The following is a 27,783-nucleotide window of genomic DNA, read 5'->3' as shown; positions in this document are numbered from 1 at the left end:
AGAAATCCCAGTACAATGAGCAAGAGTAGAACTGAGGCTGATATTGTATGTAGAGTATGGCCAGGGAAAGCCAGTACAGTTATCAAGACCATTCCAGGACTCAGACATTGCTCCAGAAATGAACAACAGATCTTGCATTTTCAGCTGTGAAAGTGCTTCTATGGTCCTTCTAGATTTTGGTTCATGATATTGCATTCTTCTAAATTAGCAACCCCTTTTCCGTAAGACTTCATAATGGTACTCTCTCACCTTGTGCTGCAAATTCGCATTATTATTCCAAAATGATACACAGTGCAAAAGGAAAACAAACAAAGAAATAAGTGAAGCAAAAAAAATCCAACCTGTATGACTCATTATATGATACACAATCATTTTCTGCATCACTTATGGAATCTATTCTACCAAAAGAAAAAGAAACTTTTTCTTAAAGTTGCAGAATAGGTAGACAGTTTCCTCTGAATATGTTCCTGGCAGGCAGGTTCTGAGATACCTTGTTCCAAGAATCCTGTGGGCTGAAAACACAGCTGTTCAGATTCACTGCTCTAACCTTTACTCCATGGATACTCCTACTAGTAAGGCAGGCTTACCGGGCAGACAAAATGACAGCTGGTCCATTTCTTCTCTTGCATATAAATCCCATTTAGAATAGGATTAAGATAACTGGAAAACAACCTATTGACTGAACAACAAATCCTGCCTAACAGGGGGATATATATGATTCAAACAATTTAAAATATTTAAAATGGGTTTTACATCCTTTCTTACTAATGGTCACCTAAAAACAGAAGCAACATTCTAGAAACCTTCAGATTACCTCAGCTTACTGGTTTGGTTTAGGGAAAGACATGCTAAATACTTTTCCAGTCTGTAACTGTATAACATCCACAAGTAGGATTTTTATAAACAAATAATTTTCAAGCATAAATTTAGGACAATATTTTAGACCATAAAAATTCTAAGCAATACAAGCCTATTGATTTTAATTTGATCTTGAAATACAGATCTAATTCCTCCACCCATTGAGCATAGATCCCATTTATTTCACTGTACAGATTCTGGCCCAAAACAGATATCCTTACTTCTGATGTAATCCATTGCTGCTTTAAATATTTTTAAACATTCTCAAGTCCACCTACACACTTAATATTTAAGGTGAACTTCACAGAGGACAAAGGTAAAATAAGTTGGTTTTGGTTTTTTTCAGTGTTTCGTAAGGCAGGCTATAGTAACTTATGAAAGCTTAAACAGAAAAACTCTCTCTATTGGCTTCTGCAGCAACAATATATTTATTTTCACAAGGTGGTTGAATTTATTCTCTTATCCATAAACCAAACTTATTTCAACTCCCATATAATCTGTCTCTTGATACACCTCAATATACTTGCCTTTGAACTTTGCATTTGCTTTAATATTGTAATTTTTAACATTTCAGATGCTGAACAAACAAAGCATATATTAATATTTTAAAAATAGAAATTAACTCTTCACTGGAGATTAAAAATGGGGTCTTTGCAAGTTTGAACAAAACCTCAGGGTGGATCAGAGTATAAAGAAAACATTAATGAATCCTTAATACCCATGCAGAGGGGGGAAATCTGCTCAAGTATACAGAGGAGTGATGACATACTAGAAAGGAAGAAATTGAAATTAAATATTGGTTTCTATTGGATTATAAGACTGCAATTTCACCATCAAGTGTTCAATTCTGTAGCATCTTATAATTTGCTAATAATGAGCTTGATTTGCCATTCAGCTTCAGGTCACTGTACCAACAAGTAAAATAAACCCTGTCACCAAATCCTGCTGAGTGGAGTCATGTCAGTGAATTAGCAGGAAAAACCCAAACATGCTGACTGACTCTTCTGCTGGTGTCCTTACAAAGACTTAAGTTACGTGATACTGAAGGTAACAAAGGGATTCCAGATTCACATTACACCTTTATGCTGTTTGATTTGCTTAGAATTCTTTCCACAACTGGATTTTACTAAGGCAGTTCCACTTGTTCTGCAAGTTTCCTAGATTGATTTTGGACAGCTGACTCTCACTCAGGTAATTGGAAAGGTCAAAACGTGCACCATTTGAACAGGCACAGAATGCTGTTTTCAGCAGAAATCTGCAGGAAGTCAACTGACTAAAAATCCAGCCTGAGAGCCACCAGCATTTTAGATTCATCTCGGTAACACTACAGTGATGATCCTGAAATCCTTACTTAGACAAAGCTTCCCCTGAGTCCCAGATAGCTGACCAGTAATTGCACAGATTAACACTTGCATTTAATGAAAGACCTGACTGCTTAAAGTTTATCTTACTTCAGGTTAGCAGTTCTAAAACTCTTCCAGCTATGAATACAGCTTTTCTAGAAATTTCATCTACAAAACTAAATTGAAACAGCTGTCTCAAAAAAACTCCATGCCATCTACAATGCTAATATTAAAACAGGTTAAAACATACTGGTGAAATAAGGTAAATAATTTAAATAATAAACTTTCTTAGTTTCAATAAATTTAATAAGTTTAAAATATCTGTTTATCACCAGTAGTATAGAAAAAGAAAGGAAAGATAAATAGGAACACAATAAAAGTTTACTTCAACCGTGGTCCTGTAAGAGTCTGTTTTGGGCATTTAACAGTTAAAGAAGCAGTGGCACGCTAACCGAGCACATTAAAACAAAGAGTTGGCAGCTCCTGAAGGAAAAGAGCTTGTGCTCCACTGTTCCAACTTGTCAGTCAACTCATGCCAGCACTCTCCCTGTCTGCCTCTTCTCCACACCCTCATTACATGTGTCTGTCTGGACTGATCTGCTCATCTGTTCAGGGACTCTTCTGACAAGTCAAAAATTCTGCCTCTTTCTGCTTTGGAATTGGATCAAATCACCTCAGCTTTTTTTTTTTTTTTGTAACCCCACCAGGAGGTTTTTTGCTTATGGTCTCATTCTCTTTGCCTTCACTACTTGTCTGTTTTTGATTTGTAGAATGGAGGAAGCTGAATTGCTGAAAGAAAGATTCCAGGCCATAACAGTAAGTGCTCATGGTTATAATTCTCTACTTAAAAAAAAAATAAAAAAGGCTTAGAAGTAATTTAGAAGTAATATTAGCAATGAGCTGCTGTGTGTTTGCTGAATAATGATTTAGCTCAGGACAGAAAAGGAAAAGACTTTGTCTGCTTGAAATTGTTACTTAATAATTTTAGTTTATAGGATATTGCTTTAAGAGAGCTAAGATGACTGTACTGACTTCATTATGGGTTGTATTGGTTGCATTGCACCTTTAAATTAAATTCAAAGCAGTGAAAGTATGTGTGCAAATCACTACTGGACAGTGTAAAACACACATTACAGAATGTTTGCCTGAAGGTCAGAAGGCAGCTAGAGAATTCCAGAACAAGTCAATTTTTACATTTCACAATGTGAGATTAGAGATTTTTCATTTGTACTGCGGAATTAAATACAAGTTCTGAATTATTAATGATCTCCCATAAGTATTGCTGTCTGAAAAGTAAAAAAGGACAAGCTTGGATTAAGAAAATTCCTCCTGTCAGTTTCCAGAGGACAGACTCAGTGAAGTCTGTGCTGGAGACATTAGAAAACATTTTCAGTTTCTCTTCTAAAAGGAAATCCAAGCAATGATTTCTAGTGTACAAAAGGAACAACTAACCTATTTTTAAAGTAATACAACCTGATGTTATAAAAATTGGCTGAAGCCAAATTGTCCTCTGATTTGATCTCCAACTCAACTTATTCACTTACAAAAGACTTAAACTGAAACAACATTTTTCCCTCTGAGATGAAAGGAAACCTCCGGAAGGATCACTCACTCTCTTAGTTAATAATAAATAATACAAACAAAGGTATTTGTCACAATCCTAACATGACAGATTAGTTGTGAAGCAAAACTAGCAGAATAAATGGTGGGCAGAATTAAAGAATACCTTATTGGAATCAAAATAAATGCAAGAAGGCATAACTGGAAATCTATGGGAATCTAACAGGTTGGATTTTAATTCAGTTGTGTTTTAATTATCGCACTTGATAAGAGCCAACAGGACCATTTACTGTGTTTACTTGAGACCTGACAGAAGCCCACAATAAGGTAATTTGAAATGTTTTAGAGGGTTTAGAGTACATTTGTTTGTTTAACTGCAATGCTGCCTGAACCAGGGTCATAACCTGGACTTTGTCTCTAGTGCATGGGCTCAAAAGATATCAACAGCTTTGGCACTCCAGAGAAGTCCAGGCCTCACAATGTTTTGTGCTCCCTGGGATGCAGGGGCAGGAATGGGGCAGCACTCTTGGCTGGTGAGGACTCCTATGAACACACTGAGGCTGGCATCCTCCAGCTGCAGCTTTACTTCCAAAGGAATACTGAAGCAGTTTTCTTTAAAGAAACTGGGACAGCTTCCAGTGTCTTGCATTAGAAGAAATAGGAAATAATTTTTGGGTTCTGCCTATGACTTCATTTATTACACTTGATGTGTGAAGGAGCAATGTGCCCTCTGCTTTCATCAATCCAGAGCATTCAGTTGAAACACATGAAGTGTTCCAACTGCAGAAATGAAGTAGCCTGATTAAAGTGAAGCTATCAGCCCTACCAACCTGCAGAAAGAGTTGTCCAGGGAAACAACACCCTGCAGTTACAACAGCAAGCTACTCCATGGCTCTGGGGGGGTTGGCTCAAGTAAAGTACCTGGGAATTTCAAGCACTACCTTCCAGATGTTTGCTGTACAGGATCTAACAGGATAGCAAGGGGCACTCCAGCAGTCAATAACTGCACCTGCACTGAAACTTATTGGTTTCTGTTGTTAAATACCTGTCTCCTTGACAGCAACACAACCAGTAGGAGCTCTCAAAGCCTTTTGCAAATCTTTTCTCCCTATAGCAAACAAAAAGGAAAACATGATTATTGTTTATGTTCATGATGTTGCTGTTATTAAATGTTTTGATGCTCCCACGGCTCTGAAAAGGAAACTTTTTCCTTTGTTATGTAGCTACCACCCGCTGCTGGAGTATCTAGACTAGAAAAGCAAAAAATAAAATGCCTTCATTTTGTTAGAAAGACTCTCATACCTTAAGATATGAAAGCTTTAATACCTTCATGCTTTAAAACCCTTAATGGGTTTTAATGTCTAGAAAATTACAAGAAAATAAAAATACATTAGTTAAAACATTAGCTGCTCCATGGAATTCACAGTATGTGGCATTTGCCAGGGGATCAAGACCACCATCTTTGGCCCCACTGTAGAACAATGACACAAACTAATGGACTTGGCAGACTAGATATTTCACAAGACACTGTTCTGTGGATGCCATTGCCTTTCTTTCAGGCAGATCCAGCCTAGAACACAATTCATTTTTGTGCACAAAAGTCAGGAAAGAGTCCCACATGTTTCAGTAGGAGTGAAAATTAACACCAAGTCTTACCTTTCATGGATGCACAACAGAAAGGAATGGTGAAGATGCTCTGTCATGAAAAGCAAATCCTGCACACATTAACAAGAGCATAGTAAGAGAGGACTCCTGGACTTCAAAGACTTCTGCCAGCAACATGATCATCTGGAGGGGCAGAGCATGAGGTTTAATAGAATCATGCCTCCCTTAGCTATCCAGGAATAAACATTTATTCCATTAGATGTACAGTCAAAGCTTCATAAAGCAAGACATGATGTGCAGACAAAGCATAGCAGAATGCATGGTAGAAAGTGTTCTAACAGGTTTTAAAAGTTATTTTGGCACATAAGGTTCAAAAAGATTCCTCATACTTCTTAGCTTCTAGAATTAGACTAAATTATATAGATATATAAACTAGGTATATAAAAGACAATCCATTTCAGCTGATTCAATCTGGATAACTGTATAACAGATATTTAATACCTACCAGTGAAATTAAAGCATGCTAGAACACCAGAGGATACAAGAAGAAAACTTAAAGAAAAAACATTGGACATAAAAGAATTATGAACCTCTGAAAAAAAAAAAAAACCAGGCAAAAGTTTCTTTACCAAATAGGTTCCTTATTAACAGTTAGTTTAAAATACACTAATTCATGCCTTTATACTCAGGTTTCTTTCTGCACAGTAGTTTATGTACAAACAACTCATTTCAGACTGCCCAAATTCTTATTGCATCCCCACTGGTAAAAAAAGAATACTCAAATTGACTTAAAATATTTTTTAATAGTATAAACCAAGTAAGAGTTCATTCTCTGGCTAAGAATCCTATCCAGAACTTTAGTAAAGACAAAAAGAGTTTTTCTTAAGAATTGTAATAATCTGTAAACACAATATCCTGTCACACTGCTCATCTAATGATGGGTTATTTAAAGGCCATTTATACCATGAGGGTATAGGAATATTTCCTAAGGAAAAGTGTGAAAATCAGAGACCAGATACTTAGTCTTTAAAATCAGGTCTGGCTAAGAAAAATCCAGCATAGCAGCTTTTGGATAAAGGCTCACACAAGGGTCATTGCAGAAAAACTACATATTGTAGTGATCCTAAATCTGTAACTTGTTTAATTGTATTAAAGAGCATTGGCAAAACACAAAACCACTGCAGAGATAAAAATAGCATGTATTTTGAGGAAAGAGCCCCACCTGTTCTGCTTGGAGTATTAAAAAGGCAGACTAACACCATCAAGGAAAAATTGTAAAGGGTTTATAAATAACTGCTATACTCTTCAGACTGTGAGAGATCAGTGTTGATATTCACCTGTGAAATCCCAGCACAGTATCAGTAGTGCCTGGCCAGCCTGTATCCTGCCCTTAAAGCTTGGTGGCTTCTTCCACTTCCTATCCTATCCTTCAAAAATCATCCTCAGAGCCTGTGGCCCCACTGCCAATTTCTCATTTCCAGTAACAGTGAAATGATTCAGCCAAGCACACCATGGCTCTTCCTGTTACCAAATCCCAGATCCCAGGGAAATGGTGGAGAACAACTCCCAGCCTTACATCCAGCACTTCCTTACTGACTTTCTCCAGTCCTTACACACAGCTGGTTCCACAGGTGGGCTGAAAGGGCAAGGCTTTTCCTCTGTTTGTGAAGGAGTTAACCCCTTCCTAAAGCATACTTGTCTGAAAACAGACTCTGTATTAAAAAGCTACCACCTTTTTAACAGAGCCAGGCTGTTCTAATTGAAAGGAAAGAAGGATTAGCCTCCAGTCAACAAACATTTCTGCACAGGACAAACAGAAGATTTACTTCCCCAAAATGTATCAAGAAACAAGTACAAATGTTTCTTGATTGGCATATGGCAAGGTGCCATGCCCAACAACAGAATTTTACAGCATTAAGGATGACCAAGACAATAGCCTATTAATACACCTTATTAAAGTTACTTTCCTTTGGCAAGATTTCCTTCCCCCGGCTGCTGAGGACACAAGGTACTAAATCAGTGTTTGGCCTCACACAGAGGAGCCACAAGGTTACTCCATGTGACAGTGCTATCCAAAAACAGGAGAGACTCAAGCAGTGCCAGTGTTTAGACATTGTTCACCCATTTCCTTTTTTCTCTAACCTGTAATAAAAAGGATTAAAGTGGCACTAGGATAGACCAGTACAACATGAGGTTTATCCTTCTAAATATCAGCAGCCACAAAAACAGTCTGAGCACAAACAAAAAAATTCTTTTTAAATTGAGAAAACAACATATATGAAGTATGTTACATTGCTCTTTTCTCATCTTTACCATTATTTGACTAACAAAACAAATTTCTAAGTCTTTGTTTATTCCTGTTTATTTCAGCTATTAGCCACAGGATACATAAACTCAGTGCTGGATTCACTGACAGCCCATTTCATCTAGTGATGTATCACAGCTGCTCAGTGCAGACCATGCAGACTCTTTCCTCTCCTAAATGATGCGTGGGCTGCCTCAGGAATTTTGATCAGGATCCATTTTTAGTCTCATTCTGCATGTACAATTTTGTTAAACTGTACTTTCTTCCTGTTTTTTCCCCCTACCCTTCCCAAGAGTAAATAAAATTATTTTACACCATCCCTCCTCAGTGGTCATTAACACATTTAATTGTACTTTGGAGAAAGAGCAGTGGAAACCATACCTGTGTAGGATCAAGTTATTGCTGCAAAGAATTATGCACTGCCTAAGCACCACATAAGATTTATAATAAGGCTTTATTTGCATGGATTGATTTCACCCTACTGAACACTCACATAATAATTTTATTAACAAGTAATTTCTCTAAACAAAGTTTTATTGTTCTTAATTTGTAGGACAAAAGAAAACTGCAAGAAGAAATTACACAGAAACGTCTAAAAGTAGAAGAGGAAAAAATGAAACACCAACATTTGAAGGTAAGTAAAGTGTTAGATTTATGTAACTAAAGATAGCCTCAAGTCATACAGCATGAATAAAGGTTGGGGATTTTGGAATGCAAATCTTCATGCATTAAAGTCGTGCTTTTACTGTCAAATTTTCACAGCTTTGTGGAGTCCTGCCAGGACTCCATTTGACTTTAATAAGCATCACTCTTTGAAAAAAATTACACTGGGGAGCTAATGTTACTTGATCACTTACATGGCATAAAATGAGATCATAACCAGGAAAAACTCACAGATGAAAATTAAGCCTCACATTTCAGACTGGGTGTGTTCACTCCCTAATCCCACAACAGCAACCCCACTTGGTACAGGGTGCAGCACAATGATGAGGTCTAACTGCATTTTTTCCTAGAATAAAAACACCATATTTATTTGGCTGTAGGGTTTTGTCAGTTTGTTTAATTATTCTTTAGTAAAATAATGCCTTTTTTGTATATTGAAAAAAAGGTATAAATGCTACAAATATTGTCCTCAAATATGGCCTGGTAAACTCAGGATTACAAAGTCCAGAGGTATAAGAAACCTAAAGATCCATCTCTGTAGAGGACTGAAATTGCACTGATTTCTACCCAACACCACTATTCTTAAAATGTTTATAGCAGTTTGGCAGTCCATGTCTTTTCGTTATGTGAGCAGATAAACAGTCTCAAGTGAGATATATTGAATCTAACACCAGGAGCGTGGCGTGTCTCCTCCAGCAAATGTGAGAGGAGTATATTTAAAACAGGCTCCTCTTCAAAACAGCCACCACCAGATCCTGAGCTTCCTCCACCCTTTTTTTTTTTTTTTGTGTCAAGCCAAAAAAATGAAAAGCCATGATAGACCAGTACACTGGGCCAGGCAAGCCAACACAGAGCTATGCCCAGGTTTTATTGGAAGCTAGTTACTCCAAGGACAGGCTTGGCCATTTGTGGAACATCTTGTCTAAAAGGGAGGGGAATATCCCTTCCAAGTCCTGTAACCTTTGAGTAGCAAACATGTGACTCCTCCATCATGGTACATGGCTACATCAAGTACTGAAAGTTTTATTTCAAGTTTCCATGTCTATAAATCCAGATGACTCTTTTGCCCTTCTTTACAGGGGGATAAACTGATCTGTTGTAGACAAACAGCTAATCCTCACAACTGCTGTGTGCAGACAGAGCCCTAGGGCTGTTTCCTTACAGACTTAGTACATGTTCATAGCTAAAATTAATAGGTCCAGTGGAGTTTTAAAAGTTAAGAAAGCAAAAACCAACCTTGTGCTTATTCTGAAGAAATTTTATGGAGTTTTCAGAGAAGCTAAAACACTCCTGGCAAAATACTACTGAAATGGTTTTACTTTGGAAGAGAACAGAGGATGTGATTTCTCTGCCTGTTGTATGAGAAATCATACAGAAAAGCTTTTAAATTAAATCAGTCCTCTTGCATATACAAAGCAAAGCAAGGATCTGTTGAAGAAATTATTCACTTGGAAAAGACGAATCAAGCATACATTTAAATATATACTTACATACACACGTATGCTGTATAAATACATGTACATCATTAGTTATTTGGAGCACACAAAATGTAGACTACTTTTTCAGTTCAGGAATACGACAGGCACCTAATATCAAACACATTAGTACATGAACAGCTTTTGCTTTATACCCCACAACTTTTGTCCCTTAATGAACATTCTTGCTTCAGACTAATTCAGGTATTTCAATGGAGTCAAACAACAAAAAGATCCAAAGCATGAATTGCTTTAAAACAGATTTAGACTTCTAAAACACTTAAACACTGCAGAAAATTTTATTAAGGGGTCATTTTCCTAGGGATTCAGGCTGATTCCACCCATTTATACACATACCAGTTATGTGCATGGTGAAATCCAGTGCTCCGTGATCTATTAATACAGCTCACACCTGTCCCCTAGGAAATCATTGCAGGTTAGTAAATCTCACTGCCAGAGATGTTCTTGCTAGATGGATAGCACTATCCTGTTCCTCATTTTGTCCTTCCCATTTATAACCCTTAGCAACAGGTTTATCAGAAGGTTGTTGGTTTGGTTTCTGGTTGTTTGTTTTTATTGGAGCTTTTCTTTGGTATGTTTTTTGTTTGTTGCCTAAAAAAGGAAGTTTTAGCTTCCTTTTTGCAAATAGGAATCCCTGCTCTAGCTTCCCAATTTCTTTATTTGCTGCCCCCAAGTAAACTTCTTACTAGAAATACACATGGGGCATCATGACAGATCTTAGTTATTTATTAGTTAGTTATTTGGTACAAGTGGAGAAGGAACATTAATTCCCTACAGGTACTCTTCTCTCAAATGAGAGAAGAGTACATGTGGGGAATGTAGATGTGGAGGCATGCAGGCAAATACACCTGTGTGGACAGGGCTTCACAGAGCTGCAAGGGTTATTGGAGGCTGCTAGTGTGGGTACAGAAGAAATTTTATCAGTAATTCCAGATGGTCCAAAAACCAATCCTTCCTTCTACTTGGAGTCCTTCTCACTGAAGCAACAAGGGAAAGGACCAGACAGAATTGTTTGAAAAGTGCAGTCAGTACTGATTTGCATGTACTTTCTAAGAGCTTTCACAGTTTAGTTTATTAATTTTCAGGCTTCTGACATGCCTGAACTCCATTAGTGCTACCTTGTAGGTGCTTGTCACACACCTCCTCCTTCCAGTGAAAAACCTGTCAGGCCCAAGGCAGCTGCTCCTGCACTGGCTCGTGCCGCTGCCTGGATGGAGCAGACCTGAAACCCTCTTTTATTCAAAGGTTCTTTCCAAACTACACAATGTGTCATTCTTTCAAAAATGGCTAATTAAATGAAAAAGATTACATGGCATTTAGTTGTGTGTAGCAGCAAACTGCTCTAGAAACATGCAAAAATAACACTATTGTGTTATGTTTGTATTTAGGGAGTTTGCTCTCTTGGGCCTAACCCTATACAGACAGAAGCTTTTGTTGATTTTAATACATGGTATTGGTTTCTGAGGTCTACAGTGCCAGCCCCACTCTAAATCTTACAAGGAATTATCCATTTATTTTTGGAGACATAAGTGCTAGACTAACACTGTTCCAGCCAAGATGAAAACCTCACTTTTCTAGAGGCCCTACTTATCATTAAAAGCTAAACAGCTTGATAGAAAGGGAATTAATAACTATGTGCCCTCCAGCTTGAGAATACAGTATTTAGTGGTCAATAAGAGTTATGCCAACACCAGGCTACCTGAATCTACCAGATAATGTAAAAATATCCTACTAAAATCTGCATTTATTTCATTAGAGCCCAAAAAACAACTACAAGGAAGTGCTGCAAAGTGATTCTACAGACAGAGTCAAGGCTCAGAACATCAGTTTTGAGCAATCTGTGTTTACCAAGATTTCCTAGGACCCAGAGTTGAGAGAGACAGACTACTGTCCTGCAGGCAAAGGCAACTGTAAACATTGCTCTTACATCCCACAAGTAAAAAAATTAAAAGCACCACAGTGCCCAGACTTCTCAGCAAGCCTGTTTTAGACACACTTTCTATGACATTATATGTCAAGTGGAAAATTACTTTTGACTGCAATAAGGTCCCACATATATATTCCTCTGCCAGTTGGGCCTCAGTAATAACCTCATGGAAAATGCAAAATAAATAGAAAAGTGCAGGAAGCAACAGCTGAAGTGACTCAACACAGGATGCAGGCAGGGATTCCAACAGCCCCTGCAAGCAGCACTGAGGTTAATGCAGCAGTGCTGGGCACACTGCCTCAAGCAGCGGTAGTCAAAATTCAATGTATCTGCATCCACATCCTGCAATTAACAAAACTGTATGGGGGGAGAAAACCAAAAACTTAATATGGAAATTAGACAGCTCAAGGAATCTAAATTATAACTGGGACATTCATGGTTAATTAAAGACTTTATATGTGTGCTCCTTTTTTGCCTGTTGAAAGAGTATTTCTAAAGAGTCCCAACTCCTTCCCCAAGGCAGCAACTGCATTTATACCCCTGAGTTAGACTGAAAGGAGTAAAAAGAGTGCAAGAAATGTGGCATGGTTTACAAGTTTCAGCCTGCAAATATGAACTTATCTCCAAGAATATTTTTTATTTTACCAGGAGTATTTTTGAGAGCTTTGATGACTTTCAGGTACCACCTTCCCTAGTGTAAAGCAGCTGTAGGAAGCAATCAATGCATACAATGGCATTTTTCAGAATTTGAAAACACAGCTGAGAGAGATACATTTACCTGTGCACACACAATACACCCATTTGTAAGCCAGCACTGCACAGGAAGAACTCCACAGGCACTAACCAGGTCAGGACCTAAATACCTAAGCTCTGGACTGCCCCTGCCACAGCAGCTCTAAATACACAGCAGGTCTGCTGAAACACTAAACACAGCAGCTACCCATGCTCCACCTTTCCACTGCCTCTCTTACCCCACACATCTTCACCAGATGAAATGTGAGTTCACTATCATAAGTACACAAGATCCTTTCAACTTCCAGGAGTACCACTGCATCTTTAACTCCCTAGAGATCTCTACTCCCATACAATCTTATTTACAGAAACTTCTCATCTTTTATACCTCCTTCCAGAAGCCATGCAATGCCAGGACCCCAGAAATTCTGGACATTGAAACAAAACTGTTGTGCTTCTGACTGGAGTCTTTCACATGAGTCTGTTGAATGTATGGTTGTACAACTGGTTTGCTTTACTGAAGACACACAAACCACTGGATCCACTTACCCATATTAATCTGTTTTGGATAACAGCTGACATACTCTACATTTTTGTTGGGTGAACTAATAAAATGGGGCATTGTTCCTAAAGACTTTGCTTTTAAGTCAATCTCAAAACACAAAAATTTAGTTTTTCTCTTCCAGTGACACTCACTGTGGTCAGGTTGCCTTATGCTGGATAGATCACAATGCTGCAGATCACATCTGTGCCATCAAGACAAATACAGCAAATGGTTAAATAGCTTAAATCTAGCATTTACTTACTTGTCTATTTTTCCCCACCAGAAAAAGGCCTTGCGAGAAAAATGGCTCTTGGATGGCTTTAGTTCTATGACTCCAAAGGAAGAAGAAGAAATGCAAAAGCAGAATCAGGAGGACCAACAACGGACTCATGAGCTGGAACAAGACATTTTCAGGTAGGGAAGTACGCCTGCCTTTGTGTCTCAGTTAAAATGGTCCCATCTCACAAGTCCTACCTTATTTTGTAAAAGATGAAAGTATCAACAACTGCTAAACACACACAGAGCAAAGCAATTCTTGTTGTGTTTTCTAGTCAGAATTAGAGAATACAGAATGCACTCCATCTCTGACACAGACAATAATTCTCTTGGCTTACAGGTTGCAGCCTCATGCTAGTTTGTCCTATAATTATGCTGACTTCTTGCTCAAAAGCACTTTTCTCTACAGAATATCTTGGTACACACCTCTGTAGTGCTCATTGTTGCAGTGGTAGGAGGCAGCCAGCAAGCCCTGAAAGCATCCCAGAGGCTGTCATTTTGAAGGCATGCAAGAGGGGCCTATAAGACACTAGGTACCAGAAAAGAACAGCATCTAGGGCTAGAATGGGCTAAGGAGCAACAAGGAAATGGTGCTGAACAAGCATTTCCCCATCAGACCACTGGAAGTTCAGCCCTTCTCTAAGCAGTGAGAGGAAAGATTAGATTCCAAGTCCTGTTAACTATAAGCAAAGCCTGAGCTAAGAACTTAGGAAGGTTTATTCACATGTCTTTTGCTATAAATTAAATTTCCTACCACTCCCTAATAACTATTTAGCAAGGGCATCAGGAAAAACATCCACACTGCCTTCTAAATAACATTACATCTTGTTTATACACACCCAAGCCAGTTTCAAACCAGCCAGCAGTGATACAGAAACCTAGGAATGTAGTCCACTGATAAATATAAAATATGCATCATACAGTTCTTGCACAGTGCTTTTGCTACACCACAGTTATCACCAAAGCTAACAAAAACCTGTCTGAACTTTGTCCTGCCCTGTAAATCAAACATTGCTAAACTGATCACATAGACACATCATACAGTAGAAATAACAAACTGAGAGGCTCAGTAGAATTCTTTCTCCTAAGCATCTGACTATTAAAACTCACTTGATTTGGAGATATCCAGTTCACCCTGTTGAATATTCTGTGTGTGTTTTGTCTTCAGTTAAAAATTATGAATCACTTTAAAGACTCTTTGATTACCCTTGGACAAGTCTTTTCTTCTTTCTCCTGAGAAGACAATTGCAAGTATTGACAGATTATTTACAGTAGTGGCATGGGCCTTGCCATCACCTTCCTAAATGGGATCTCTGTTTTGAAACATTCTTTACTTGAGTGTCAAATTTAGGTGGGGTATGTCTGCTAATCAGTTCAGATTTGAGCTTTTTTTTGTAAAAGGAAGAAGTTCCATTCTTTGTATCAATGACAAAACAGTGAATAGCAAGCAGCCTGAGCCACCTTGGAGACAAATGGCTGAATACTTTGGTTACAGACAAAAAATTGCATTTACACTATCTGTCCCATTTCCCCTCTGTACATAGTTGAAGCTTCAGTGAACCAAGTGAGCACATCCTTGGTCAGGGTACAAGCTGAATAAAGAAATAAGAGTCCTGTTTTCTCACTAAATCTTCAGCTAATAACACTCATTCTTGATGGAATTACTTGCTTAACAACGTATTTAAAAATGCAAAACAACTGAGGTCTATTCAATTGCTTGTAATGTGCTGCATGAAAGCAGACTCAAGGCTATACTAGAGAGCTGCTAAAGCATTTGACTCACCTCAAAGCCTGTGAGAGCTTGCTAAACTGCCTTTTCCCCTCAGTCTAGAATTCTTCAGAGTGGTATCTTCCTATCTGCTTTTTGTTCTCAAGCCATTTATTTTTTTCCCCGGGGTGGTAGTGATGCCAGCTGCAGCAGATCAGCTGATGGCCAGCAGCATCCAGGCAATCTCCATAGATCTGAATTCAGCTGCTACTTTGTTAGAGAAACCTTTCAATTAGTGTCTTGATTTCTAAGGTTTCTTCTCACATCCACACCTCTATACTACTCATTTCTCCCTCTCAAATAATCAGTGCTACTTGAAAAGAGGACAAATATTCAAAGGATAGATTTAATACAGTAGCTGTGTCATACTTCCATTACTCTCCTAAAAACTGCAGCACTGTACAAAAGGTAGTTTCATATAATTGCTAGAATAGTTGCTAGACCCTTTCAAGACAAACTGGGATATAACTTCATAAATATGTGATTGACTTAGAAGCTTGTAAACATTTAAACACACCAGAAAGACCTTGGCCTAACTTTGCAACCGCATGATGTTATAAGAGCTTCAATTTCTTTGAACTATACAAACCACACCTCTTAGAAATTTTCTTTCTACTAATCCCAGAGTGCACACTCACAGCACACACTGAAATTGAACCATAAAATCTGGTTTTGCAAGTATAAGTGCAAAAGAGACACTTTTAGAGTCTAGATGCAATTCCCATTACATGGGTATGAGAATTTCTCTCTAAACCCACTGAGAATTGAATCACTGAGAATTTAATTACCATATAAAGTGGGTATTGGTATGGGTGAAAGAGCATATATAAACTCTAATTTGTTTCTTGATCACTCAGGTAAATACATGATGTTTATAATCTGTGATTTATTTGGGGTATTTGGGGTTGTGTTTTCTCTTTTTCCCCACCTCCCTTTTTGAAAATATCTCCAAGATTTTTTCTCCTCTTCTTACACCTGTGTGTCTAGAAGTGTTTAGAGCCAAGACTAAAATAAATCCACAGTATAAGTGAATGATTTTTCAGCTCATTATGCTTCTGTGAGTCTTTAATGATTTTCAGATTATGAGAATATTGTGATCAACTCTCATCTAAAAATAAACATGTCAATAAAAATAAAACATCTCAATATATTAAACAAAGACTGTTCCATAAGAAGTGCAAAAATATGGCACATCGTCATTACTTTCTTTTATAGCTGTCCAAAAATATTCATCCCCCTTGAAAATTTTTTTAAATTTTAGCACTGTAATTGGTACCTTTGATCAGGGTTCTAAGGCCATCTTGCAGAGCTCAGGTCCAGAGTGTGAGCAGCTTTTAAATATTTTTTTAGCTTTTACTTTCATCCTGAAGGTTTTTTTTCCTGTATCTGTTTTGAGGTCTGTGATACCTTTGTATATCAAAGAAGAGACGTTGTTACCAAGAGATAAAAGTCCACGTAGCACCCTGTTAGTGTAGCTTTACATATCTGAGTTTAAATAGGGCAAGAGCCATGATGGTAATTCAGATTCCTCAGCCACACAGAAGGAAATCAATAATGCTAATCTGTCAACCTGCATTCAGCTTTTCTAGACTGATTACTTTAAAGGGATGGCAGACTTTAATAATTCAGGGTGACTTTGTGTAATATTGTGAATCCTAATACACAGTAAAGAAGTCAAAGTACAAAAATCCAACACTTCTTTCCCTCTGGGTTATAGGCCAACACTTCTATAACCCTGTCTGTGACTTGTTCTCAGCTGTAACTATTCTGACTGCTCTCAGCAAAAGGTGGTATCAGTTGCAGCTGCCTTAGGTCTACAGTCATTGATTTCCAGCATGGATTATAAAAAAATAGCAGGCATATTTCACTCATATGGAAAATATGGAAGCTTTTGGAATTTCTTTTTTTTTTTTAAGTTAAAAGAAGTTTTTTTAAGAAGAACTATGAGACTAAAGTTATACAGCATTAACCTACAGCATAAGACATTCAGTTCAAGTCCCACTTCAGAGTTAAATCTGGAGTTAGATTCTAGATCTTCATGGAGAATTGACTTCCCAACTACTCAGCTAGTAAGGCAAATTCCATTTAAAACCCAACAAATATGCACTTATGAAGAAAAGAATAGTCTTGATAAGAAAGAATAAAAAATAGGAAACAGGATACCTGCTTAAGTCACTGCCTTAGAGAAAAAATTGACTAAGATGCTTTACTTTAGCAGTGTGCTTTCTCCCTCTCTGACACAATTTTTTATCTTGGACTTTTCTGTCTAGAAGTGTTTGTCATACACTAAGAAAATAAAAACTCTGATCAGGAAAAAAGATACCTTGATCATTGTACTCAGTTTTAATATGCAACAAACCATACAACAGAGACTTACCACAGAAGAAGGGTAGGGAAAGGAGCTGTAACATACAGACCTACAGCAAGTGTCAATAGCCCAAAAGAAATTTTTACTTCTGAGCCTCAATACTGCTTTCACATAACAATAAAGGTTTTTAAAATAAAATAGTTAACCCATCAGCCAAGTCCTAACTGGCAAAATAGTGCATGTTTAAATGTGGAAGGCTTTGTTTATTGTTGGGCTTGGGATTTTTCTTTTTAAATGAAAATACTATTTCACACCTTTCTCCCAATGTGTGTGAAACCATAAGTTGATCTCATACAAGAGCAAAGTTTGTCAAGGTAAGTAGAACCATCTCTACTAGTGTCCATATTCCCAATGCATCAATTCCACAGTGTTGCTCTCTGCCTGGTATTAAATGAAATGCAACTGTGATTGCAGACTGGAGAAGGAAATTGAGGCTCTGGAAAGACAAGAAATGGAAGTCTCAGCTAAGGAAGAAGCAATTTTAAAGAAACTGAAGTCTGTTGAGAAAACAACAGAAGACATAATAAAGGTTAGTGTTATATTATTCCAGAAATAGAATTTATTACTCAATCATCATCATATCCAGGGAAAGGGGAACTAGCTGGATCCCATGAGTGGTCATGAGCTTTTGTCCAAAGTGACAACAGTTCAAACACGAGAGGGGTCAAGATGTTACATTGTTTAAGTGCCCATGTCTCCATTTGCTTATTTATGGGGGTGGGGGAGCAATTCCTATCTTGACTCATCTACAGCACTGCCACTGACACCAGCAGCTTTGCATCTCAGCCAGAGACAGACACACCAGGCACAGACCAGGTACCGAGGCTGGTCTGCTCATGCTCCTTCAGGTGACGTGCCCAGTTAAACTGCATCATGCTCTCCACCAAGTCCCTGACAGAGATCATGATGCATCTTAATATTATCAGCTGTTAGTCTTCGTCAAAAGGTAATTTTAGTATTTTTTAATTATCTTAAACCATCTCAAAAAATACAGTGATGAAACTAAACTTCAGTTCTCCAGCTGTTCTTACATACACTCACACATTCTCTGAAGCTACACAGGGAGATCAGTAAAACTGGAAAGTCAAAGTAGGACCTGTAAAAAAACCTTTGACACCAACCAGGCTGGGCCACAGTGGGAGGCCAGGTCACTGTTTAACACTTCATAATATTTTTGTCCTTCCCTGTGTGACTTGGAATCATAGTGGCATAAGACCCCAGAAATTTCTCTTTCTCACTTTCTATGCTCCAACTGAGCATATTTCACTTTTAGGCCCTTCTCTGTATGAAGCTGTGAACACAAAAGGTTAAAACTATCAGGGAAACCAAAGCACTGTCTAGTTAACATCTTAAAAGTAACTATCACATTCATTGTTAATGGTTCTCTTTCCCACCTAGTCTGTGAAGACTGAAAAAACTGGATTTGAAAAAGGTACGTTTAGTCAAAAGACTATTTTTTAAAAGGTTCTTGTAGAAATAAGTTAAAACATACTAATGCTTTGTGGATCTGTGGATCTTCTTTACTTAGAGGCAGCAGACTACATATATGCCAGCATCCCTGACCTTCCCAAGTATTTCAGACCTTCTGCACTGAGAAGCACAGCACATGCTGACACGGATGATGAAGAAAAAAGAAAAGGTACTGCTTATTAGTAACTCCAGAAGGTGTCGATATGTACAAGAGCTTCCTATATATTGAATCTAATTCACTGTAAGCAAAGACTACACATTACAGATATGAGACATTTGTTCTCATTTAAGCTGTGTTGCCAGTTAGGTCATCAAAACTGAGAGGTGAGACAGTGGTGTAAAGTATGTGCCACTGGGAATAACTTTTCACCACTGACACTTCTTTCCAGCACTTCATTCTTCTGCCTGTCATATGTACAGACTCCCTTCATATCATTCATTTCTCATTTTCTATCTGCACTTACAGCTGTTGGGTAGCCAGCAGTAGTCAGGCAATTTCCCAACTACTACAAAGCCTCCTAACCCTTCAGAGTGCCCAAGATTCTCTGGCATCACAGCACATGGAGCTTTTCAGCTGCTATTGCCCAGCATAACGCCTGAGGCCAAGGTTAAATCTGGATTTCTCAGTCTATCATGTAATGAAAACTGTCTCAACAGCTGATTCTTCCTCACAGAATGAAAATACTTTTTTCCACTGGAAAAAAGGGGACATCCAAAATGAGAATCTAATATACAGTTTGTGTATGTGATAATTTCACATATTTAATAATTCATTCTGACAGTTGTTTTCTATCACTGTCAGAAGTCCTGTATTTCTTGCAGCTACTGCATTGCCAGTTTAAGCACTTGTTTCTTTCAACAGCATTGTTTGCCATGGAAATTAAGGTTGAAAAAGACATGAAGACAGGAGAAAACACAGTGTTATCAACAATACCTCTTCCCTCAAAGGAGTTTAAAGAGACAGGAATTAAAGTCTATGATGATGGCAGGAAGTCAGTCTATGCAGTGTCCTCAAATGGGACCACAACACAAAATGGGATGGATGAACTTGCTCCTGTTGAAGTGGAAGACCTGCTACGGCAGGCAACTGAAAAAAATTCTCAGTCTCCCACAGAGTACCACGAACCTGTCTTTGCAAACAAATTCTGCAGGCCAGTTACTCCTCAGAAAGACAAATTAGTCCCGGGACCAAAACCAGAAGGCACTGATAAAAGAGAGATGAATGGATTTAGCAATCATCAGACAGGATTCTCTTCCAAAACAGAGCCCTTTATGCAGCAAAATAAAGAGAATGGCCTTGATCTTCCAAAGGTAATACAACCGAAGTCTCCCTCTCCAGTAATTTCTCATACAGAGAATAAAGTGCACACTAATCCTGACAACAAGATGATTCATAATGAAGAAAGAAATGCTGCACATGAGGAATTAAAACCTTACCAGAACACAACAGAAAAACATAGTGAGACAAGATTTTTAAATCCCTGTCATGCTAATGCAGCATCCCCTGCACCTCAGGATGAGGAAGATGTTCGGTACAACATTGTGCAGGCTGTACCTTGTTACGTGGATGAATCTGAGCCCGTGACGATGGTGTTCATGGGTTACCAGCGCGTTGACGATGACGACGCGGAAGCAAACCAGAAGCTGTCCCCATACGATGGGGTCATCCGTGCAGAACTCGTTATCATTGATGACGATGATGAAGACGACAGCAAATCTGAGAAACCAGCATATCATCCCATAGGCCATTACAGTAAAGTTTATCAGCCACCAAACAGGAAAACCACAGAAGCCCAACAGACAAACCCTGTGAGCAGTCTGGGTGCAAGCCTGAACAAGGTACCCCACAAAAATTCCATCTCCCTGCAAGAACAAGAGGAATGCTTAAGCTCACCAACACACCACACTCATCTTCACAGCCAGATGTCTGGAGATGGTACAGAAGATCCCTCACTAACAGGTAACAGAAAAGGAAAATCATGTAACTGCTGCTCACTCATGTAGCAAATTGATCTTGCTCTTATCTGCTGGCAACTGTATCACTTCTTATATTGTTTGGATTGTTTCAGACTAATACGCTATTAATAATCATTTGTTTGCTCTTCTTTGTTAACAAATACCAATCTACATTTTGGATCTGTTGAATTATTTTGTCTTCAGCAATGCACTAGTTACCATACCAAAATTTGGAAAATAAACTACTACAGAAATGCCATTCCTATAACCTTGAAAGATTAAAAATGGTTCTCTTTCAAGTTCCATTAATGCTACCAAAATTAGCAGAATTAGTTTTCATTTCTTGCAGGTAACTAACAGCATTGCTACCTAACAATTCCTCCTCCCTCACTGGCATGTTCTTCTGCCTGTCTGCATTCCAACTACTTCCTAGACCATCCAAGTTACTCCTTAAATAAGAAAGACTGCTTAATAATCACCTTTACTTTGTATTTTTAAGGAATCAACATTGCCAACATTGTCATGATAGTGTTTATGCAAGTTCTAACATTTTTCCATTAACCGGAGTTAGACATTTTTGTAACTTCTGAAAGATAATGAGAGAGTTTTCATCACTACACACTGTTTGTTCAGTAGTCCACAGAGTTATTTTTGAATAATTTTTATATTCTATAAATACATATGGTACCTATTTCTTACTATAAAGTTTTATAATAAAAGTTTGAAAGCAATAGCAGAATCTTCCAGAAATATAGAAAACTCTTCTTTATGATTATGTTGCATTTTAACACATACAATTATACTCCATTTAAGTATACTTATAGAGCAGCAGATTGCAGACTAGTCACATTCCACTTGAAAGAAAGAACAGTCTGGTTGAATTACAGGAAGATCAGGGGTCCTGATGCCACATTCTCTCCTCCAGAGAATTTGCAGCAAAAATGTAAATTTAGACCCTGTCTAAAGCTGAACTGACAACCCAGGAATTCTTTACACTACATGTAAAGCCAGGAAAGAGGATGATCTTTGGATCATGTAAGAACTTTCAAGTATTTTCGCATCAGTAGGCAGTGATTGGGAAGAACTGTCCAGCAAGCAAGGCTCTCAGCTTTTAAGAGGATCAACATTGTGGAGACATGCACACAAAAGCCAGAAACATTGCAGCAGTGCTGCCCATCCTTTCTCGTCAATAGGGCCACTACACTTTTCCATTACCTTTGCCTTCCTCAAGCACCCATCCTGCCATCTCTGTACTTCCCTGTGTTCTCCAGCACTAAGGGCTGCTGCCAGGAGCTTTTATATCAGCAACTGGAAGCAGAAGTAGTTAGTACAGGCAAAATAAACCACTCCAGAATCTGCTCCAGCCCATTATATTTTGGGGATGATCCCTTAATTCCCACATAACATAAGTATAGGATAACAGAGAAGGGTCACTTATAACTATTCCACCAATAAGAAAATGGCCAATTGGGAAAAACGGATCCCAGCTAAATTAAAAGCAGTTTGGCAATTGCCTCAAAAATTCCCCCAGTCAGCACTGCCTCCAAGTGCATATCTTCATGCCTAGCAGAACTTGGAGCTAAGCCATACTCTTCTTTAGCCCTCCACTTATTTATTGCCACTCCCTGGGACATTTTTGATCAGTGGAAAAAGCCAGGAAGTGACTCAATCTTTCCCAAGGAGCCCTATAATCCTACTGAGACTTCTAAAAGAGAAACAAAACCAGGAAAGCCTCTCAATCTAGAACAATGTAATTATACAGAGCTGTTTCTTAGAGAAATATATTGTTTTCAAAGCAGTCATTGATGCCCACCCTAGCAGGTTCACCCTAAGCACCGCTAGAGAAAAAAGTGGAGTCAATTATTTTTGGTAGCGCATCATTAATTAAACTAAAACAACGAACAGTAAAACAAAAAACAAATCCTCTTGGAAACTAAAGCTTTGGCAAGCACTTGCAGCATTTAAACATTAAACAAGCACTGGGGACTCTGAAAGACAATGGAAAACAAAGCACAGGACAGACCAGCATAATGGCCCCTTATGTAACAATTTTTCTTTAGGAAAGAGATGAACCTTCAGAACAAGTTACTGAACCAGTTAGCAATGGCCAAGGAGAAGGAGGCAGAGGCATTGTTCCATGTGCCAATCTATATAGAGACAGATCAGATTAAATTAAGAGCTTTTCATGCCCACAATCTTACAAAGATGTAGGACATACCTTTCCACATAGCAGCAATTTTCCTTCTCCCACAAGCTCCCTTCTTGACCAATATCTCAAAGTATGTGCCCTCAGAAAACCAGAGGGCAGAGATACAGAGAAAAGGATGACAACTCTATAATTGGTACACCCGTATTTGCATTATTAGGGCTTGTTTTCTTCTTCAAATTTCAGGCAAATTAATTCAAGTGCAAATGTTTTGAAGATGCAATACTCATTAGGGAAATGAAAAGTCCTTGGGAGGGAACAAAGGCTAGACATAGTGAAATGAATAAGGAAATGCAAAAGTAAAGCTGAATAAGCAGCAAAACATACTGACAGTGTGGAACAGGCTCTCATGGGACACAAAGGTCCAAGGGTTTTGGCAGCTAGCTAGTCTAGATGAGCTTTTTTTCCTACCACTGGAAGCTTTGCAACCTTCAAAAAACACAATGGAGACAGCTCCATTTGTGTTGAAGTAAAATACGAAAATCTTTTTTAATGAAGATTCATGCACACCATCTGTTCCTGTAATGTATAGAACAAGACAAAAACAGACTATGAGCTAGAAGTGAGGCATCAAACTGACTGTTCTCAAACCATGACCAGAGCCTGAATCCTTCAGAATTCCTCAGCCTGTAAAAAGTACACAGTGTCTTTGTAAGAGCTAAGGTTAACATAATGGCCCTATGATATAAAGTTACTCAGATGCTTCTATGATTTGCATCAACTTCAGCATTCAAAACATAACTTGAGCTGGACACTTGCTGACACGTGTAAATCAAGTAAACAGCTGCTTTGACCCCTCGTGTCTCAGCACAGACACATATGCAGGGTGCAGGAATGAGACACACTATTTTTGGTAACTCTTCAAACTAGCAGGTCAGAGTAATGGAGATTATTCAACAATGTGCTGGGGGGAGGCTTTTACATATCAAACAACAGCATTATATTGCTGTTCCAAAAATAACCTTAACATTAAATCATTTGCCTTTTGCTGTCCCTTTCAAACTTACCCCCATTATACCCAGTAACAGACAATAGCCATACTGATGTTTATACAGGTGCTGTTACTGCATCAGATGAAATCAGGAACGTGACTAACTCCCACTCTGACTCACAACACTGGGAAGAAAGGAAAGTTTTCTTTGAGCATCATCGAAAAGGAAAAGGTTTCCAAATAGTTATAGCTCCCACTGAGGAGTTTAGTTTAAACAAAGAGTTTGTTTAATTATTAATGTGTCCTTTTAATCTGTCAGCATCCAGTCAAGGGCAAAGCCAACTCAGTGTTAGTGATGGTAACAGAGACAAAATAGAAGGTAGCTGTGCTAATTTTTAAATAGCAGTTATGGAGTGATTTCTAAATATACTCACTTTATTGCAAAATTACCAGAACTAACACCTTCTACTGATTTCTTTCTATAACACTAAAACAATGCTTATTCTGCTGGATTAACCACCGGAGGTATGTGTATTCTTCATTTTTCTAAATAAGGAGATTTTGCTTCAGAATCAGAAAGAAAGACTTAAAATGCAATGGCTTTGTTTATTTTTGCAGCTCTGAGGATGAGAATGGCAAAGCTGGGGAAAAAAGTCCTTTAACAGCTGTAATGAAATGGAAGTAAAAATTACCACTCAAAGCAGATAAAGCTAAGAAGACTTTCTTCCACATACTTTTTCTGGATCGTAATGCTTGTTTTGCTACTCTGTTTCATGGGCTATTTTGCCCTCTGCATAATGCAATGGACTTTAACAGACTTTCAGATTTGACCAACTTCCACATGCACACACATCACATCCTGGGTTTTATTAAAAATAGTAGGAAGTTACATAAGGCCATAAATGCAGGGTATATACAAGTATGAAGACGTGCATACCTGTTCTGACAATCAGAAATATGCTGTTGCTATATACACAGAGCAGATAAACACCTATCTCCATGGAACTTCACGGGATGTTGTTTCACATTAAAGTGTGCCAATCTATCTGATTTTGACTGAAAATGCTGTTGCAGCATTCTTTTTGTAAAAGCATTGGTTAATAAAAAGCAAAATGTGAGAGAGGAGCAGGAAGACATGTAAATATAAAACATGCTTTCCTATTATACTACCTTGGATGAAATGTAAAGCATTCCTTTTTAAGTGATAGCAGAACAAACAAAAAATAATTAAGCCAGCATATTGAAATATTTAGCATCCTTCTAGATCTCCACAGTCCATTCACCCTTCTATGTTACATATGACAGTGTAGCCATCCCCACAGGCTGTTCTATTCACCATCCCACAAACATGCTGCCCACCCACAACCTCACAGATCAGTCCTGTGCCTAATATGAACAGCCTGACCTCCTCCTGAGCATGGTTTCGCCTCCCAGCCTGCTGAGAAAGCTCCTTGCTTTTCCAAGAAACTGGTTGCCAGACAGGCAGTGCTGTCCATCAAAAAAAAAACACAACAAAACAAAAAACAACCAAAACAAACAAACAAACCCCCAACAACATAAAAAAGGACTCCAACAGCCATAGTGTTTAGGTTTCAGTGGGCTGGGGAGCTAAAATCAGGCAAGCCTCCCACCAGAAATGCTGAGCTGCCAGTAGCTTGTTCTGCAGCTGAATACAAAGATCTGTTACAGGTGCAGCCACTGCTGGGCACAGTTCTCCAGCAAGTTTCAAGGCTCCCACCAAAAAACAGGTTAATTCTTTCCACATGGTAGAGGAGGTAAGAGCCCTAAAAGCAGGTTCAATCCCATCTGGAGAAATCACATCCAAGTCAGATTTTCCAGTACATAGTTCTTGGGAAGAAAGTGCCTCATAGGACGCTACACCATTATACTCAAATCAGTACAACAGCTTTAATTTACTAGGTCTTAGCCTCAATTTGTAACACTAAATAGATAAAGCTCATGTTGTGTTATTCTGGTATAGTTGACTCTAATTATGCACCAGTAAAAAAAACAAAAACACTGTAATTTTTTGCTGGTATTCTTTTCAAAGCAGGAAACTGAAGTTACTACCTCATACTGAGGCACGATGGTAGTAATTGACTGATTTGTAGCCTCTAAATACTTGGTGGCTCCCAGTCTGATGTGGGTAATAATCTCAAATTTTAAGACTTATCAGAAATGGTTACCTGGAGAGTGGAATAGTAAATAAGAACAAATAAATTTTATTATAGTACACTTCCTGTATGCCTATCCTCTTGTGTTTTGCTGTTTTATAGTGGTTTTTTTCCTTATGCTTCTTCTGTCATTTGCTGGTTGTGAAAGCAGAAAGCTTCAGCCTCAACTCTTAAGGATACACCAAAAAATGAGAGCAGGTGAGTGATAGGAAGTAGTCACAATTTTTGTAACAGAAGCAGATAGCTATGTACACTCATCCTCTGCTCCCCCAACAACCTGTACTTTTAAACATAAATAATATGGAAAAGGGAGCAACTATCATTACAATACTAGCCCAAGTAGTTTAAAGGAAAGACTAGAAAGCTTTGTGCTTCTGGAAAGTAGGAATGTTTGTCATCTGATTGCTACAGCCCCAGAGCTTTCCTGCATTTCATATCAACAAGAACAGAAATACAACATGGCAAATTATCTTTTCAAATGTCAGTAGAGATGCCATGCAAAACTCTAATTCATCATTAAAGCCAAGTGATTTCTAAGGCCCCACAAGACAAAAGTCTCTCAGAGGCAAAGCTGAAGCTGCAGTCATTCTTTGTGTGGGATGATGGTCATAAACAGCTGGTTCAGAGTGATGCAGCTTTGTGGTTCACATTATGTGAAGTCACTTTTGCACAGCACAAGGAAGACCAGCAGAAGCAAGACAGTGGTTGAACTAGGCCAGGTAGGAACTAAACCAGGTGGCTCCAAGCATGTTCTGAAGAATTTGTCCTGTGCCAGTTCTGCTGTACCACTTACTCAGGTATGTGCAACAGTTTCCTCCTTCACACAAACACGTTGAAGAAGTCAGAATCAGATTTATGTGAGCAAAGAATTTCTCAGACCTACTAGGAGATCATCCCTGTTAACCACCCTTCCACTCACTTAGACTCTTCCTACTTCAGCCTGCACCAAAACCACTGAGGTATTAACTTCTGCATAGAAATGCAGAATACTGCAGTTTTTCCTTGGCAACTGCTGCTCATCTTCTGTTGTCTGGACAAGAATATACTCACATGACACAAGAAAACCATCCATATCTGCTCAAACAAAAGCTTAATAATAGATAGACATTCTGGAATGGGTGTTTGATGGCTATCTGTATGAGATGGTTTGAATTTAAAGACTGAGTTTTTGAAAATTTTTCCAATTAGTTAATTTAGGAACACCCTATTTTGGAAAACCTTTCCACGTCAACCTCTCACGGACAGGTTACAGCAAGCAAGCAAAGCAGAAGTGCTGTTTTTTGAACAAGGGCGCCACGTAGCGTTTGTTAGGCACTGATGGAACACAAAGCAGGCAAGCTCTCCTCTGCCTTCCCTGGGTAAAGGAAACACACGGCCATTATTACAAGAACTGAACGTCTCCCTATCTTGGGATTTCTGACAAAACAGAAAACAGCGCAGCACTCCGTGTAAGAAGGAGAAATGAAATACACCTTCCCTGCTTCGTGCTGCAGCCTGAAATGTCAACTAACTAAAAACTACTTAAAGCAAAACAAAGTAGCTGTGAACTCCATTACATTTGCAGCAAGTAATTTTTGTTCAAAGCACAGGCAAAGCACATG

At 38.4% G+C, this 27,783-nt stretch overlaps 1 protein-coding gene across 1 annotated transcript; it reads left to right on the top strand.

The window, feature by feature from the left end:
- Positions 1-2,579: 2,579 nt before the first annotated feature.
- PALMD (palmdelphin) lies at positions 2,580-26,243 on the top strand. Its single transcript, XM_071436187.1, has 8 exons — positions 2,580-3,017; positions 8,225-8,305; positions 13,317-13,447; positions 17,860-17,974; positions 18,844-18,877; positions 18,974-19,084; positions 19,778-20,875; positions 24,627-26,243. Exons 1-8 carry the CDS (start codon positions 2,973-2,975, stop codon positions 24,668-24,670), a joined length of 1,659 nt encoding a protein of 552 aa, XP_071292288.1. The 5' UTR covers positions 2,580-2,972; the 3' UTR covers positions 24,671-26,243.
- Positions 26,244-27,783: the final 1,540 nt, after the last annotated feature.

This window comes from Agelaius tricolor, unplaced genomic scaffold (genome assembly GCF_023055355.1).
Source record: "Agelaius tricolor isolate 1412-34295 unplaced genomic scaffold, bAgeTri1.0.p SCAF_11, whole genome shotgun sequence".
Lineage (NCBI taxonomy): Eukaryota > Metazoa > Chordata > Aves > Passeriformes > Icteridae > Agelaius > Agelaius tricolor.
This window is presented reverse-complemented; position numbering and strand designations above follow the sequence as displayed.

Bases quoted from the DNA above. Each gene is read 5' to 3' on its own strand.
- PALMD (XM_071436187.1), top strand. From the start codon at position 2,973: ATGGAGGAAGCTGAATTGCTGAAAGAAAGATTCCAGGCCATAACA. The intron at 3,018-8,224 runs GTAAGTGCTCAT...CTTAATTTGTAG, and splicing joins AAAGATTCCAGGCCATAACA to GACAAAAGAAAACTGCAAGA. The intron at 18,878-18,973 runs GTACGTTTAGTC...TTCTTTACTTAG, and splicing joins AAAAACTGGATTTGAAAAAG to AGGCAGCAGACTACATATAT.